Genomic DNA, 18,713 nt, shown 5'->3' on the forward strand with positions numbered 1-18,713 from the left:
AGGTGGCTTAATTGCAATTCTCTCTTTAAAATTTCATTTCTCCTGGCTCCACCCTCTTTAAGCTTTGATGAAGCGCCTTGGGAAGTTATTTCAATTTTTTGCAATACCCTTGGAGACAATTTACACTCGACCTCCTTATCGGTCGTGTTCATTACGCTGGCCGTACATTCTCCGTCCACCCCTATGGTCAGAACTTCAGCCAGATACACACCATCTTCTAACTTCTCCTTTGCTAATACTCCTTCTCCTTTGGAAGTAGTAGGTACTTTTACTATGCATTCACAGCGAGCGGGGATTCTAATCCTTCGCTCCACGACGGGATCACATTCCAATTTCTTTTTCTTATCCATCTCAAGTTGCAACCCTCTCATGAAAACCTTTCTTTGCTCAACGTATATTACAGCTCCTAATTCCCTCAGTAAATCTCTTCCAATAATTCCATCAAAACTCAGAGAGAAACGGGAGCCATCAATGAGTTGAAAATCTAAAATGGCCTCTTTATTTTGGTCTTCTAGCGTTAAGGTCACTCTTCCTTCTGTGGCAATGAGATCCTCTGTGATGCCTTTCACCCTCACTTTCTCAGCGGGATAATAATTAGTCCCTCTTTTCAATACTGACGATTTTATTAAACTTACGTCAGCACCTGTGTCCAGCAAAAGACACAACTTTCCGCTTTTACTTTCAGGACAGTGCAGCGTTATCGAATCTCCATCGCCGACTTCAGATATGCTGCCGACGTGTATCTGCTTAGGCTTTTTCGGGTTGAAACCTCTCGGGCCCTCTTTTATCTCTTCTTTATCTCCAGCGGAGAAGGACCCTTGCGTGCTCACTTTATAACGGCACTCTCTCGCCATATGCCCCTGTTTCCCGCACCGAAAGCATTTCATTCCCTCTATTTTCCTTATCCCCTTTTCTTCGCAGGGCTTCTTATTTTTATAATAGCACTTGCTAGCTAGGTGGCCCCGCTTTCCGCAATTATCGCAGTGTAACTGACTTCGAGCATCAGATGATTTTCCCCTCTCAATGGCAGACAGTATAGCGCTTTCTTCCTCTAGAGCTACTTCTACAGCAGTTGGCAATAGCAGCGCCTCCCCTTTACTTCGCACTATGGTTTGGATCCGCTCATTCTCCAGCCCCTGAATGAAGCAGGCCTTGGCTAAATGATTCACCAATGCTACGGCACCAGCCTCTTCGCTCTCATTCAACACAGGGCGAGCCGCATCACGCAATTCCGTTTGCATAGCATCAATGCGCGAGCCCCAAGACGCAATACTCTCCCCCTTGTGCTGCTTTGCATTAAACATGGCACAAGCATAAAAGTCAAGAGTTCGCCTAACTACATAATTCTCTTCTAAAATCGCCTTAACTTGCGCCCATGTATGAGTAAGGTCTCGCACCATTAACTTTGATCTCGTCACCGGTTATTCTCGCCTTCACAAATTTTAAAAGTCTATCATGCTGAGAGGGATTTACTAATTCAAATACTACATCCACATTTTCCACGAACTCCCGTAATTTACTTTTATTTCCATCAAAGGGTTGACTAACAATTTTCATCGCTTCTGCGATACTGCAATAATCGCCATTTTCAGAAGATAGCAACGCGTTGGCCATCTTAACACTCTTATTTACTTCACTTTACACAATGAGGGAATTGCGGGGAATTAGAGGACCAAGTGTGGCTTACTCACAATTTTTTCTCTTCTGGTGCGTCCGGCTCTTTCTGAAGGTCCCCTCGGTGGCACAGGCAACGCTCCCTCCTGGCTGATAACGGGCGACTCCTGTTGATCCTTCCGTGTTCTCCAAAGACGACAGCTCTCAGGGAGTGATGGAGTCCTCGACTGCGACGCCAATTAAGACTGCCAATCAATCCGCTTCCTCGAACACCTGACACCAGTTTTATTATGTCGTATCCCGCTCGTCTTCGAACGAGATATTAGCGACAATACGAACGTCTCTCGAATGGAAGGATCAGGTGGCGGAAATAAAAAGGAGTCACTCTGAATAAAAAGCAGTGACTTCATTCCCTTTAAGAATAAATATGAAGTAATTTGAAAAGAACAAATATGTCCCCGGCCTCTTGGCCGTGACCACCACAGCGAGATGCCGCGCCACGACTCAGCCTCGAGCCAAGCTAGGCATACCCTTTTAATCTTCCCCAAGGGAAGGTCCAAAAAACCCTCTTATCTACCCCTGGACCGACATCTGCCGATCACGAGCGGGTCATATCGTAGACTTGCGCTTTGGACTAGCATGCCTACGTGCCGGCTCACGCATAGCAATGGCTGCTGGATACTACAGTACGTTTGCGTGAATGATTTTTGTGGACCAGAACGGAACATGTACGAATGCATGAACCAAATTAGAACAGGTTCTATTTTCTGTCCATGCATTCGCACAAGTTGGGTGGTTGCACGGTGCACATTGGCGTTCATACATTTAGACATTAACCCGTATGTGTTAATGTACCGTGTAAACAGGCCTTTAGATGGCAAAGGATGTGTATTCTCGACATTTAACCCCTTAACTGCCAGTCAGCTGATGTATCAGTCTAGGGGTAGGTGCAAAGAATGCCGGTGGCTGATCTATTAGCTGGTTTAAGCAAATAATTAAAATATTTTAAAATTTATAGTAAAATATTTAATAATGTTGTAAAATTTTGAATTCCAATTAATTACTTTTAACACATTCATATAGTAATTTTCATTGAGTTTTAAGTAAAGCTTATAAATTTGTCCAAAAAACCTTGGGATGCTTTGTATATATCCGATATAAGAGGCTGGGTTTTAATGAGTTTTATACCAAATTCATATGGCAGAAAAAGTAGTCCCTTTTTCAGATTGCCGGCTAAAAATTTTCTTGGTTGACTGAGTTTAAAGGCAATTACTCTGGTTTTTCCCATACTTTCACTTTTTGAAGAAAATTATTATTAAGTCATTTTGGCCTCGTGAGCTACCTCTAATGTTAAACAATCAAAATTATTTTTTTAGGTTATGGGTCATTCCATGTCAGTTCATCCAGGCATGACACCCTCCGACTCAGATTTTGATGAAACTTGGCAATTTTCATCTTTCCATGTCGGTATGAAACAGTGTAAAGCCGGTGTTCCACGGTCAAATTTGCATCAAAATTTTTGTCCAAAAATTTTGATGCAACTGGACGGGGGTGTCCCACGATGCATCTCATTTGGACGAAAAACAAACGAAAGACGATATTTATGTAAACAAATTTGGAAGCTTGTGGAAGTGAAGGATTGTATTTTTTAGCAGGCGAAATTGTCTGAACAGACCTCTTGAACATTTGAAAGCGTTGGAATAAGCATGCTAAACATGTTGGAGAAGGAGTTGGTCGCCGATGTTATCGATAATTGATGATATTTTCATGTCCCTTATCAGCAAGGTTGAGGGCGGAATAAAACGGCAGGATACAAACGTGAGGCAGTTTATTCCCGCGGCGAAAATGTTATTAATAAATGATGGACATTGTGGTTGAGAAGATGTTATGAATAGTGCTGTAAACGTGCATTTAAATCACATTTTTTCTCTCCTAATCTAGCAGTTGCATACATAAGGTCCTTATCCTATAATCATAGAGATAGAAACGGGCAGCTGTAGTGTTTCACAGGTTAATCGTCAGTCCATATTAGTCATTTCTCCAGCTGCTAGCTTGCTCGCATTGTATGCCCTCCACAAAGCTAACCTGTAGAATTCGGCCTCGATACCTTAAGTTTTATACTTTCCAAAACATCCCTCCTTGTATTTTGATTCTAAAGATCGGTTCCTTCTTATTAAAGATCAACTAATTATTACGGATTTCCTAGTTGAGAGTTTCCATCGTCTATCAAGACCAATTTTTGCTCATATTTACTTTTAGCACCACACCAGGCGATGAAATAGACAATCACGAACGTATATATATTTGAAATAATGTTTTAAGAATCCACTTCGCGGTATGATGACATTAATTCAAAACTAAACCTTTTAGTATTCCATACAGCACTAATGAAAAAACTCAACCGGTTTCGATCTTTTTAGGTCTTTATCTAGAGGTTTACGATAATGATAATGACCTGAAAAGGTGAAAATCGGTTAGGTTTTTAATGCATACTGTGTGGAATACAACAAAGTTTATTTTTGTGTCCATATATACATATACATATATTAAAATGCTAATGCAGACAATAAATAAGTTTAACCTATGTGGCCTGTGTGTCAGCGCTTGGCAATGCTTTTTTGTCAAAGGCCCTGTGATTTGTTGGTTTCATCCAATTGGATGAAAATTTAGAACCTGTCCTATCCATTTGGACAAAACGGTGATTTGTACAAACGATAGGACCAAAAGCCAGTTGGATGAAATTTTGACAGTGGGACAGGGTGTGCGTCAGTTGCATCAAATTTTGATGCAAATTTGACCGTGGGACATCGCCTTTAAATATTTCTTGGCTATCTGTGCTAGTGTTTTTTACATGACCATTTGAAGTTTGGGTGAAACTGCAGTTTTTCAATGAATGCAGTTTCCAGAGGCAATTGTACCTCCAGAGAGAAATAATTAGTCTCCACCATACTTTTCATCCAATTCTTTTGAAATTTTGAGGTTTACTGTAGAAGCCATGAGGATTACAAATACTAATTGAAAAATATCCTAAGGGATACTGAAAATTCTCCAAACTCGGATGTTTCATAAGATTTTAGAAAATTTTGTATCAAAATCATGGTTCTATAAAACATCAAATTTTGACCTGAGGCAATATGTGAATCAAGCAAGTCATGTAAAAAAACACTAGCACAGATAGCCAAGAAATATTTTACACTGTTTCATATCTACGTGGAAGAATGAAAATTGCCAAGTTTCATCAAAATCCAAGTCAGTAGGTGTCATACCTGGATAAAATGACATGGTGAAATGATGACCCTTATCATTTCACAACCTTTAGTATATTTTAGAACGTTGGAATCTAAAATCTGAAAAAAATGATAAGCCACACCCTATAATGTCCTGTACCTTCTTCCATCTCTTCATGCTATATTTCTTTAAAATAGTCTATGATGAATTGGTGATACATAATTGTTTTTTTATGTCCTTAATTAAGTCTTTTTCTTTTCCAGTGGCTGCTTGTGTTTATGTTCGCTATCGAGAGATAGAAGAATTTCCTCGCATGGAAGCTGATAATTATCAGCCAGCATCACCTGTACCTTTGTCAATACGGCTTAATCACTGGTCTTTGTGTATAGGTCTTATTTCCTGCCTTGGTTTAAGCATTGTGGCCAATTTTCAGGAAACGAATGTTATTGTTGTTCATCTCACGGGAGCATTTCTTTGTTTTGGAATGGGAACTCTGTACTTTTGGACGCAGGTATATCTCTTACTGGTTCTGTTCTAGTTCCTTTATGATATTAAAAATGTTAATCTGTTATTTGATTAATTTATTATGTAAATCGTTAGCTTTTGTTCTCATTGGCTTTGCATTTTTCTTCTATCTTTCAGGCCTTTGCTTCATATCATATACACCCATTTGTTGATGGATTGTGGTTGGCCCATGTGCGAATAATTTTGTCTGTGATATGCACCATCTTCTTTGTGGTTCTCAGTATTACAGGTGTTGCTTCCCACTTGTTGTTTCATGGTAAGTATAATTTAATGTGCTATAGCCTGTACATTTCCTTCATGTGGAAGACTTAACAATGCTTTCCTTATAACTTAGGAGCTGAAAAGCTTGTTGATTTGGAATGGGAAGGTAAATAGTATGTAGAAGCGTGTCAGTTCTTTGTAAATGTAATGTACTAAGATTGGTTTAGCTGTTTGACTGCATAATAATGTTGATGAGTAAATATATTGCTGTGGTCCAGTAAGACCTTTTTTTCATGAAATTACAGGCATTGAAAAATTGGTTTGAGTGCCTGTTCATAAAATACCTACAATACAATGTTATCAAGAAAATGTGCAATAAATTAGAAATAATTGTTTTCGCAAAGAAAATGAAATAATCACGGGGAAAGTTTTATGGATGAAAATTGTATTATTTTAGTGCAATTTTTTTATTGTTTTAGGCAACTGGAATGCCTTTATTGGTGAAGGTCAGGATGGAATAATATCCATAGAATATTGATAAGGAAACTGAAATGAAAGAGGGGAAAGGCTACATGAGCCTTTTACTGAACACAGGATAGTAGTTACCTGCATATTATCTAAAATCCTGTGCTGAGAAGATAAAAATTGAAAATGTAGGGAGATATTAGAAATTTGAAAAATTGACTTCCGTATAGTGAAACAAAGATTCAGGAATCAGGTAAAGGACTGCAAAAGCAACTCCTTAGCAGATATTGACATCATCATAACCGAGTTATGATTAAATTCCTCCTAAAATTTAAAAAGTTGAAGAAAACCGTGAAAAACATTGGCATTATTAGAAGCTGTAGAAAACAAAATTGGAGAGGATGTGACTAAAAAATCAGTGGAAGAGAGCTGGTAATCATTAGAAGTGGACTACAGGCAGCAGCTGCAGAAGTTCTTGGCAGAAGAAAAGTTGTTATGAAAAAAAACCCGGATCACACAGGAAGTCTTAAATCTCATTGAAGAAAGAACACAGTACAAGATCCGATAACTGAGGAAAGACAGAATTGTTACAAGAGAATAAGAAACAAGATATTTCATAGAGCAAACAAGGCTACTGAAGTGTGGATGAAAAATTTCTGTGAAGACGTTAAGTGTCTTGTGTATGGAAAAGTAAAGGTTGCCTTCAGGATGGTGAGGAACCTCTTCGAGGAAAGGAGCATAAGATGCAAATTTAAATTAATGGAAAAAATGGAGAACTAATCATTAAAAATGAAGAAAAAGTGAAGAGATGGAAAGAATATTTGGAAGAGTTGAGCAAAGGAAACAGCCTAAAATGAAATTATTGAAAATTGAAGGGAATTTGATAAAGATGACATGGGAGCCCCAAAGATAAGAATTTAATTTGACAGTAAAAGTTCTGCAGATGGAAAAAGCACGTGGAATTGATGATATTTCAGTGTAGCTAGCAGTGGTGCCGACTCCATGGGGCCTGAGGGGGCCCGAACCCCCTCAAAAATTCGTTATGGGTGTGAGGAAAAAATGTGTCAGGCTTGTCGATTTTCCCTGGAGTGTTCAGATATCGAGATTCGAGTTATCAGGGTTCTAATGTTGATCATATGACTCTTCTAAAAAGCTTAAAAAACTTAAAACTCACTACTTATAAAATTTCCGGGGGTAATATCCCCGGTTTGGGCCCCCCCAATACTTTTTGTAAGTCAAAGTTAGCTAGTTAAAAATACAGGAGAAAATGTGTTGAACAAAATCATAAGTGTGAAGTACATATTCAATAGGTGAGATACCTAAGGACTTTGAGAGGAAAATTTTAATCCCAAGAGACAAAGAGCAGAGAACTGTGAACATTTTAGGGCCATAAGTGCGACAACCCATGCATTGAAGATACTTTCCAGGATTATCTATAGAAGAACAGAACAAAGAGCAGATGAGTACGTGGGTAAGGACCCTCATTGAGAAGAGAATGGAAAAGTACGACCCCACATTCATTGTTTTTGTGGACTCAGGGAAGGTATTTGACAATGTGGATTGGTACACAATTCTTGAAATATTGAGAGAAATTACTCAGAAACTTTCCAATGACAGGAGATGCATTTGAAGTGAATATCCATGCAGAAAAAATTAGCATGCCACAATTTGCCTATGATATAGCTTTCATAGCAGAGACAGAGAAGGATGTGAATAAGATTCTGGTTAATATGGGTAGAGTATACGTGACTATCCTGGGACATCAGCTTGGCAATTGAGCTCTGGACTACGGTTCAGTATACTGAAATTGTTCTTATGGGAATACATTTGAACAGCAAATGTTTAACTGCATTTCTTGTTTAAGCTAGTGGTTATATAATCCCTTATGGGGGGTGATTCGAGGACAGGTCATAATGGAGGATAACACTTCAAAGTTTAAATGAATTCTGAGACCTATTTTTTTTTTCCCGTGTAAGTAATCTAGGTTGCTATATTGAGCCCTGAAGAAATTCTCTCTCCACTGGAATGTCTATGATTAATTCTGATTACAATAATGGGCTAGGATTTGTTTACCTTTTAACAATATGCCCATAGATGCCTAATACCATTTTTTTTGTAGGATCGGATCCCAGGAAGTGGTATCCAGAAGATGGAGGATGGGGCCTTCATGTTGCCAGTACAGCATCCGAATGGGTGGTTGCCTGTGCTTTCTGTTTGTACATCCTCTCGTTTGTTCCGGAGTTTCGACGAATCTCAATTGAGGAGCCTAGAGTAAGTTTTTACGACATAAAAATAAATGAGCACTTTGGATAATTGAGTACCTATTGTGCCTGTTACATGAAGGAGAGGGTTCCCGTTATCGTGTCAGTTTGGTTTCCTCTTATTTTTGCATTGGAAGATTTTGAATTTAATGAAATTATGTTGTTTTAGGACTAGAATATTGACCACTTGCAAAATTATGAGCAACGTTGTCAGAGAGCAAAAATGAGGGCTGCAGAAAAATATCATACATCCTACTACAATTATCCGTGCTAATGATGGGTAGAGGTGGCACGAATTATGGAAAGCACGAATAATCCAATATTTCACTCTTAAAAATTTCATGTAATTTTCATGATTCATGTAAATCAAACAATTTGATATTATTTTTGCACATTGTCTGTTATTTTAGTGCTCTCCAGAATCATTCACAGATATCATTTACCGTGCAGCAATCCGAAATTACTTGATTTTTATGTAGCATAGATTATATATGGGCTTTAAAAAAAATATGCCGGAGCAAACAAATGCTGCGTTGCCACTTCTTATGCGTGAAACTGCTTCCTGGTAATCAGCACTGGACCGGTGTGCCCCCGTTTGGCAACATGGCGCTAATAGAAGTTATAAAAATTCACAAATATCAATATTTTTATAGATTATGGATCATAGAAAAATTTAAAATAAATTGAGAAGTGTTTCTATCAATGTTATTTTTTTCTTTCGCGTTAAACTGTAGCACTAGATATTGTTTAAAGATTTTAATTATTTTACAGCAAAATATGCTTCCTAAAAATACATAAAAGCCACATTATTAATTTACATTAATGTTTGCAACTTGTTGTGGAAGTTGTATGTTATAGACATAGTAGTTTTCCCTGGGTTGAGTTACAAAGCTCATGAAGTTGACAAAGCGGCTAATTTTATGGTTCGCGGGGTTATTTATTGCACACGCATGTCTTGATTTTTGAATTTTTCACAAAACAAAAAACAAATCAGAATTTAGAATAAAATTTTATTTAAAATGACGTATTATTCATTATTATGGCATGCACTGAAGTCTAGATGTAAATTTTCAAAGTGCAGCGGCACATCATTTTGACGCCAACACTAGTCAGGGCATTTACATGCCAGAGTGCGACAAAATTTCCAGATTTGAAGTCCTCAACTGTAATTAGTATAGTCTTGGAGTGTAGGTCAGTAAAATCAAATGCAAAATATTTGCTGATGCTTCGATATTTTAAATATCTTCATCAGGGCTATGAGTAATGGTAACAATAAATTATTACATGAAGACGAAAATCCACAGAGAAAAAATCATTTGCCTTGACTGGGCTTCAAACCCGGATCCCCCAATTTCTGGTCGAGTGCTTTAGCCAGTTAAGCTACAGAGGCGTCATTCTTCCCTGTGTATATTTTTGGACACTACGGATATTTGTCCGAATTTCAGTCAAGGCGTGCGAAAAATCCACAGAGAAAAAATCATTCGCCTTGACCGGGATTCGAACCCGGATCCCTCGATTTCCGGCCGAGTGCTTTAGCCAGTTAAGCTACCGAGGCGTCATTCTTCCCTGTGGAAATTTGTGGACTATACCGGACAAGGTTGTATGGACTGCTGAGCATATTATGCGACGAGCAGTCCAAATCGTGCGCACGGCGCCACAGCCGGAGAGTAAAGTCTGAACTTTGAACACATATAGGTGTTCTCTCTTTGACGAATTTAAGTATACCGGGACTAGCCACGGTGATAACTTTTACGGGAGTCACCCGCAATGCACAATTGTGCGAAAAATCCACATACTCTCTGGCTGTGGCACCGTGCGCACGATTTGGACTGCTCGTCGCATAATATGCTCAGCAGTCCATACCACCTTGTCCGGTATAGTCCACAAATTTCCACAGGGAAGAATGACGCCTCGGTAGCTTAACTGGCTAAAGCACTCGGCCGGAAATCGAGGGATCCGGGTTCGAATCCCGGTCAAGGCGAATGATTTTTTCTCTGTGGATTTTTCGCACAATTGTGCATTGCGGGTGACTCCCGTAAAAGTTATCACCGTGGCTAGTCCCGGTATACAGGCGGTCCCCGACTTTCGTACACAATGCGTTCCCAAAAACTTGTACGAAAGTCGAATGTACGAAAGTCGAACCATATACTCCCATACTAATTAGGGGTTACGTTCCAAAAGAGCGGAATATACGTACTAAAACCTTTTTTTTCACGGAATTCATTTCAATTGACTTAATTTTAATAATATGTTAATAAAACTCCTCAAATCATCTAATTTCTTTCGAAAATACGCAGAAAATGCAAATAAAAGTTCAAAAAACAAGAACTCCGTTGGCTATCGAGTGAAACTTCCTCTTGGCGTTTAAGTTGACATTCCACTTATTACGTCCACTATAAATAAAAGGACATATCAAGAAGCATAACAAAATGTATTTGTTGAACCCGCACTCTGGATACCTTTTAATTTTTACACCAAAATTCGATATTTGGCAGGTGACATTCGTGATCGCGTATATTCCGCATGTTATTCAAAAAAGACAAACGGAATTCGGGTGATATTTCGTGCAATATCGTTGCTGAAGGTTTACATGAATGAAACAGCACTCAAACGAAAAAACACAATTAGAAAGAAGGTCTTACTAGTTTTATTGAAAGCTATTCGATGATGTCTAGTCAACTTCTTTTGAAAATATCTTCAATTAAGGCTTTCTCCTTCTCTTGATAAAGGAGCCTATAGCAGGCAGTCTCTCTCCCAAATAAATCACCTAGATTAGAGTCAATTACCAACAGTTCCCTTCATTATATACGTTCGTATTGTTTGCATATATGTACTGCCGATACTGGCATTTGAAACAATTGAATGTTGGGATGCGCAATAAATATCGCAGGAATTTTAAAAAAATTGCAGACCAACGTCCGAAAGTCCGAATTTAGCGTACGAAAGTCGAGTAAAAGGTGTCAATTTTGAACGTACGAAAGTGCGAATTGTACGAAAGTCGAGTGTACGAAAGTCGAGGACCGCCTGTACTTAAATTCGCAGTCAAGGCGGATGATTTTTTCTCTGTGGATTTCTCGCACGATTGTGCATTGCGGGTGACATCCATAAAAGTTATCACCGTGGCTAGTCCCGGTATACTTTAAATTATTACATGAAGAGATGAACAATTTTTACAATGATAATTTTTACATTACGATCATACTTCAACAACCTCAGTAAAATTTATTTTTATTTACCTATTTCAAGTTGATGGTATCCATGATATTTTGCTAACCTTGCTACAATCAGTACACAAAGCACAAATAAGGTATGTCAAAATTCTTGTATTTTCATATTCATTTATGTACAATTGCATTTTTTTCTAATTATTGTAAAAAATATCATTGTAAAAATTGTTCATCTCTTCATGTATTAATTTGTGGTAACAATTATTCATGGCCTTGATGAAATTTTCGAAACATCAGCTAACATTTTGCATTTCATTTCACTGACTTACACCCCAAGACTATATTAAGCACAGTTCATATTAACAATATAATTTTAGTTATTAACAAAATACTCGTCATTTGTATGCATTTTGAAACATCGCCGGCCTCGGTGGCGGCGGGGTAATGTCCTCGCCTTGCTTGCCAAACAAGAGGTCGCGGGTTTGAGTCCCACCTGGGTAGGTTTCCCCGGTCTAGGGCATGGTTGTTCGTGTACGTTTACTTGTTACATTTGTTGAATACTCCGGTATAAAATGGCCAATAAGAGCTGTATCCGGTGGTTTGAGAATAAAATAAAAAATAAAATAAAAATTCGAGACTTAATGAAATATGCAATATTATTACATTTCATCACTTTAATATCAGCAAATTTAGACGAATGGAATCAATTTTTGGTATTAAAAGATGGTTTAGCATCGTGCCACGATTCATTAATTGTTTCCATGAGCGCAAGAGAAGTATTTGTATTATTTCTGGAAAGGTTTAGTGAAAAACTGGACAGAAACTAAATTGAAAAAGTTCAATCCCTAGTATGTACTCTCATATGCTGCAATGTAACTATACACCATAAACGAGGCGGCTCCCCAATGGATTAAGCCATCAAAAGAGGGGAAGGAAAGGGATAGGAAGGGAGGGAAGTGGAAGACATACTGCATTGCAGAGGAAGGTATCCCTAGTGTGTCTATTGAATACTCCTCAGTCTAATGTGAGTCGACGTGGTAGACATGTTTGAGCTAGGACAGAATTTTGATTATGGAAATCATGTTATTCAATCTTGGCAGTTAGACTAGGACTATGCTAACACCTATGTATCTGGTTTTAACTTATTGGGCATGCGCTAGTGCTAGAAGCGGCCTATGTTCATAGGTGCAAATTTTGTGCTTCCATTGTTAGTAGCCCTCAGACTTTGCTATTTCCTCAATTTTAATCGTAGGGCAAAAGATTTATTAATTTTATCAAGATATTAAATTGGGTATTGCCTAATCTTTATAAATAGATTCAAATTTTTAAATTTCACAGAACTTTTTATTTGTTAAACCATGACTGGTTTCAGCATTCATAAATCATTCTCAATTCCCTTAGGAATGATTCGCGTTTAAACTGGTCAGGGTTTATAAAATCTATTTTTTTAAGTTTTAATGTGAATTTGAGGTTTACTGAGTTGGCTAGCAAACCATTGAAGATATTATGTAGTGCTCTTTTTGTAGTAAGTTTGTAAGCTCAAATGGTCCATTATATTAATTTTTAATTTTTTCAAACTTTCTTTTTCATAGGTTACGGTTGCTTTTGAAATGATGCGGCCATATGTTACCGATATCAGTGGTGAGGCCTTCATTGGTGCTAGTGAATCTGCTGAGGAAGTGTATGCTCAGAGTAACGCTCAGTTGCCGCCTTGATTCGAAATCAATCCTGCTGCTCACCCAAATGGGACATGTAGACAGTGCATTGTGGTGTGCTTAGGCCCTCCCCATGCCACTACCAGCCCCGTGAACTCCAGAATTGAGTGCCTAAAATCGGTGAGCCCATGCAGCTCTGAGCAAGACATGAATAAGGTGGACAGTTTGGTGGAGAGGGATGTCAGTGGACCAAGTAGCTGTCCCAGCAGTCATTTAGGTTGTTCGAAGCATAAAAGAGAATCATCATGTGCTAGTCAAAATGATCTGAGGCATCGAGTAAGTACCACTGATTCTATTGATGGGGAGACCTCGGAATCATCTGCAAATGATCTTTTACTTCCAAGCAAGTTACTTTCCTTGTCCCTTTCCCTTCTTGTGGCTGCCTTTTTCCAAGCAATCCGCTGCCTCAGTAATTCTGTTACTGAGTTCATGGAGGATGCGTACCGGACGTTTCAGTGTGATGTTGAAACTGAATAGGTGTTGGAGTATTGAAGGCTTATCCTCGGGAGCCTTCTCTCCTAATTGCAGTGGCTTATTCATCAGGCTCTCTTCAGGGTTGATGCTGACATTGTATGATGCAGCATAATTCTTTGTGAGTCCATAATGCTTTGTAAATTGCCATTCTCTGTGCATAAATTTTCATATATCACTATTTCTAAAAATTCCACCTGAATAAGGATCTGAATATTCCCGTTATTGTGATAGACTTGATGCCTTGGATCGATACAGTGTTGATTTGTGTCTTCATAAATGTATGAGGAAGTCATTTTTACTGAATAGGAGTAGTATCATATGAAATTTTTAAATTTGAATGAGCTTCCATTTGTTATGCTTGTTGCTGTAGCCTGTGATTGATTATGATGCCTTTACCCGAACAATGCCTCAAGGCATTAAAAGCTTTATCATAACTCTTATAGATTAATTCAGTTTAAGTTGCGGGAATGTTTAAAAGAGGTGTGATGGCCATTGTGTCTAGTAAATATTTTACTACATAATATCTTAATCAGTATTTTTATGGTAGAGGCACAGGCCCAAATGACTGAGGCTGATTTGCCAAAATTATCATTGCAATCATGAATTATCATTGAGAGTGATGAAAAGGTTTTTCTTCGTGCTAAAATAGATCCTACAGGTACGACTGTTTTGAAAGTCTTTAAGTTTTTTATTGCATCTTGTGGGAAGTAAATGTGTTGGTTTCACTAAAATCTCAATATATGTTTAATACTGCTTTGTACGCATGAAAAATTTAGGGTGTAGTCATATCCTCTGTAGTGTAGCTGAAAAGCCATGTACTGCCCTTGGCTAAGCTACAAAAGCATTATTCTAACAATAATGTTAGTAGACTTTTTTACTGATGTTATCTACCTTTAGACCATGAAGTCAATAGTGAGCAATACTTGAGTCTTTTCTATTGTAGTGTTAAATATTTTTTCAATAATATTGAAAATTTTAATCGAATAGTTTCTATAATTATATGTGAATTGAGGGAAGCTCAGGTATTAGATTGTATCGACTATTAAGTAGATATTGTTGTACGCATAGATTTCTAGTATATGGCTGCCATATACCTGTGGTTATCAATGCACCATTACATGTTCGCAATTTGAAAAATCTCAAATTTAGGACTTTTCTCTTAATCACTTCTCTTCAGTTGTGGCTAAAAATCTTATTTGAAAATTTGTCCATTTTTAATTAGATATTTTTATTAATTTAATCCGTGTTAATACTGGGTGGACATGAAATCTTTATATTACTCATTCCACATTAATCTTTCAAAATAACCCATTTTGAAATTCTATAATAGTATTGTGGTCATATGTTGTAGAACGTTAAAACCCAGGTTGTTGTAATGTGAGGTTATTGTGGAAACACCAAATAAATTTATTTTCATTTAAATAAGTTCCACCGAATTATGTCTGGATTAAATGTAAAAATTCTGCTGCTTCTAATCAGTATTTTGAGCAAATTCTGCTGTATTTGATAAATTTTTTATTGATTAGTAATTTTTTTCCTCGTGATTATTTTTTTGGGAACAATATTTATTCTATTTCTATACATGAAGACATTTTAATGATTTAAAAGTTGTAAATACAGTGGAACCTCGTTAAAGCGAGTACGGGCTATAGCGACACCCCCGCTATTACGAGAGATAGCCGATGCACCGTCAATTGACCCTATAATAAGCGTGTTAAAAAATTCGTTTTAACGAGACCCTTTCGGTGTTGGCTCTCGCCATAGCGAGGGTTTCACCGCCGGAAGACTTTCATCAAGACTCCTTAACCTCTGTAATTGCTAGCGATCTGTTAGAAATGAAGTTAATGGAGTGCTCAGTCTCAAATGTATGTGGTAAACTGTCTTTCGATAAATATAATGATTGACGAAACAATGCTTTGCATGATTTTTATTCAGTGCGGCGCTTATAAATTGTTCGAATAGTTAGTCGTTGTTTGAGTAAGGAAATTTAGTGATGCAAAAAAAACATCGCCTTTCGTCTGGATTTATGCTTACGTTTATCGGATAGATGTTTATCTGTCGCCGCACCACTCCTGTTCCTGTATATCTGTTCGCAAGAGGTATATTGGCTATTATTTGCTCCACCTCCGGTAAAGCGACAAATCGCTATAACGAGTGTTTATTAGTGCACCGTGGGGTGTCGTTATATCGAGGTTGCACTGTATATCCCTATTGCTGATTACTAATATACCTTGATACAGTGGCAGATCCAGGATAGGGACAAAGGGGGGCTAAGTGGGGTTAAATATTCCAGCAGTGGTGGGGGTCGGAAAAAAATTACCATTCTATCTAGTGTAAATTGTATACCCCAGGAGATGGGCTAGAGCCCATAGATCTGCCACTGCCTTGATGCATACATCACCTTAGAATAAGTTGAGGTTTAGTGATCAAATTCATATGAATCTGAGGTTACACAAAATGATTGTAGAACAAATTGTTTGCTCTCTTTCAATTCAACCCTTGTATAACCAACCCAATTCAACTCAATATATGTTTTCCTATTTAATGAGCACACTGTAATTCTGACTAGACTTATCATTTTGTAAAATTGGGAACAGGATAGTGCGAAAAATCCACAGAGGAAAAATCATTCGCCTTGACCGGGATTCGAACCCGGATCCCTCGATTTCCGGATCCCTCTGTGGATTTTTCGCACTATTTGTGCATTGCAGGTGACTCCCTAAAAAGTTATCACCGTGGCTAGTCCCGGTATACTTTCATGGGAACAGGATTTTTTATCTGCCTGATTTTAGAAGAGGATAAATAAATTCTGCACCACTATTTTAATAATGGGAAAATATTTTCCATCTTTTTTTTTCTTAATTGGTTAGGGGTTATCAGCTATATGTTGGGCAATTCCTATTAAAGTACTATCTCTAGGTTTAACATTCCTACATAGTTCTCTTGTGATCAAGGTTTATCCTTGTCATTGCACCCTCAACTTCTTCCAACCGTCCATCTCTTCATCCACTCTCTTCATTTCACTTAATATGGCACATCTTATTTGCATCTCCTGTACTTAAAGGTATGAAGTTGTTGGTCCTCCTCTTTTATCTACTATTTTATATCCCTCTGCATTTTTTATGAAGGCATCATGTTGGAGTGTCAAATGAGCCAGTTGCTTTTCTTATCTTCCATTTTTTTCCAATGTTCTCTTTCTATATGGATTCAGTTCAGTACTAGCTCAAAATTTTTTCCATTGTTTAATTTTTGTAAAAGATCCCTAAAACTACATTTCTGCTACTTCAAGTTTGGCTATTCTGCCTTGGTGTATGTAACTCCGTACAAATCTTTCCAGAAAACTTTTTGCAGCCTTGATTCTAATATCATTATTTACCCATATACTTTTATTTATATTGAGTGCTTTATTAGGTAAAATTATTCTTCTCTTGTTAACCCTTACATGCCGAATGTTGGGTGGAGCTGATGAGAATTTTTATATGCAGAAGACCTAACGTCGGGTTTAGCTGGCTTGGATTTTTCAATGCAAACAATCGTACGTGGGCTATAGCTTGCTCGGAGGAAAGGAAGTGACAGCTGAGGGTAGCAATGGTCAGATGCATTCAAGCCCTACCTGGGACCCAGTTTAGTGAGACCTTAGGGCCGCTCCTTGGTAAATAAGTCTGACCCTCCTACTCATGATCCTCCTCCTCTGCAGTGATTCATTGTGAAGTGGTTACATTGCCAATGATTTTTGCTAAGAAACATTTTGTTCCATATTCCAACTGTCAATACTTTGAAATCATTTTCTTCTGTGCGTGAGCAATTTTTAAACAAAGTTTTAGCAGTACTAATAACAGACTTGTGCAGTATTAGTCTTGTAGTCATAGTCCTTGTACCTTTTGTTCACTTTGTTTTTAACAATGCTAGAAATCTGTTAAAAATTTCACAATACTTAAAAAATGTTAGTCCTTCTTATAGAAGAGTAAATTATTGAAATCAAAAGCAACTTTTGGTTAAAAAAAACACTGTTAACACAATGAGCTGACTGTGGAATTCTGCCCAGATGGGGTTAGAGGGTCTACTTCAGTAGTCGTGGTAATGGCCGGGCGACCCATTGAGTTGGGTCCCAATTCAGAGAGGCAAGAATACCAAGGCAACTCCTCCCCAAAAAAGAGCTCCATACAGAAAGGTTTATAATATTCTTATGCTACTCTTAGCCCTGAAAATGTTTTCCTCTCGTAGTTACCTGCAGGAAAGGGTTAACAGAGGAGTGGCTGTTGTTTTCTCTGATTTGCTTCTCAATTAACATAACTCTGTTACTAGTTCCAGTGCCTAGTTTTTACCTTGTGATATTGTAATTGCTTCCCCATGGTTTATCTTATTTTTCTTTTACTTCTCTGGCATTCTTTTCTTGGTATCTCAAATGGTACCTTTTGCATATCAAGGCAGGGACAGAAGTGCCTTTGCTGGCTGTCGGGAGGTATGTGAGTGGTGACCATATAAGTAGGAATATCTAGAGCACTGGTCGTGGTCAGGTATTGAGCTGGTCTTGCAGTAACATGAAATTGAAGCCAACATTCAATCATAAGATTTCCATTTGATACCACGGTGACAAGTTAGTTATAAAATTTTATACTTATTCTCTCATTCATATGGCAATGTCTGAAGTTGGCACACTTGCATATGGTGTTTTGCTTACGAAGAAACGTCAAAAAAAGGTTAGGAAATGATTTGATATTTAGTGCCAAACTTGTGTGCAAAATTGATCCATATTTCACATCCTGAATGATTTCTTACAGCAGGCATTTCAATTGCACACCACTTCTTATTGATTAGAAAATACATATTAAAATTAATTTGAAAAGTGTGCATGAAAATCTTGGAAAGATCTTTAATATCATTTGGTAAACTTAGTAAACAACGGTAACTTGTGAATCAGTTGAGTCTAATTTATAAATTTGGTCAAATCATCTAAATACTACTCCCTCCCTTTTTGAATAGCTATAGATTGAATCAACTCATGCATTCATGAATATGGTAAGATCCGATGTGATCTTCAAATTCATACCCTATGCCTAGTT

General features: G+C 37.7%; 1 protein-coding gene across 4 annotated transcripts in view; it reads left to right on the forward strand.

Moving 5' to 3' along the window:
- The window catches only part of LOC124167105 (DNA damage-regulated autophagy modulator protein 2), a 39,496-nt gene that overhangs the window by 3,592 nt on the left and 17,191 nt on the right, over nt 1–18,713 (forward strand). For 2 of the 4 annotated variants that reach the window (XR_006866612.1, XR_006866611.1), the window contains exons 3-6: nt 5,106–5,353; nt 5,485–5,623; nt 8,153–8,304; nt 13,054–13,452. Coding sequence is in view for 2 of the 4 variants with exons in the window: in XM_046544897.1 (XP_046400853.1) it covers nt 5,106–5,353; nt 5,485–5,623; nt 8,153–8,304; nt 13,054–13,176 (662 nt within the window). In the remaining 2 variants the exon portion in view is untranslated. Of the gene's footprint in view, nt 1–5,105; nt 5,354–5,484; nt 5,624–8,152; nt 8,305–13,053; nt 14,015–18,713 lie in introns of those variants that run through there. The other 2 variants (XM_046544897.1, XM_046544898.1) reach the window with 1 other exon arrangement.

The sequence above is a fragment of the Ischnura elegans genome, chromosome 10 (genome assembly GCF_921293095.1).
Source record: "Ischnura elegans chromosome 10, ioIscEleg1.1, whole genome shotgun sequence".
NCBI classification, from domain to species: Eukaryota; Metazoa; Arthropoda; class Insecta; order Odonata; family Coenagrionidae; genus Ischnura; species Ischnura elegans.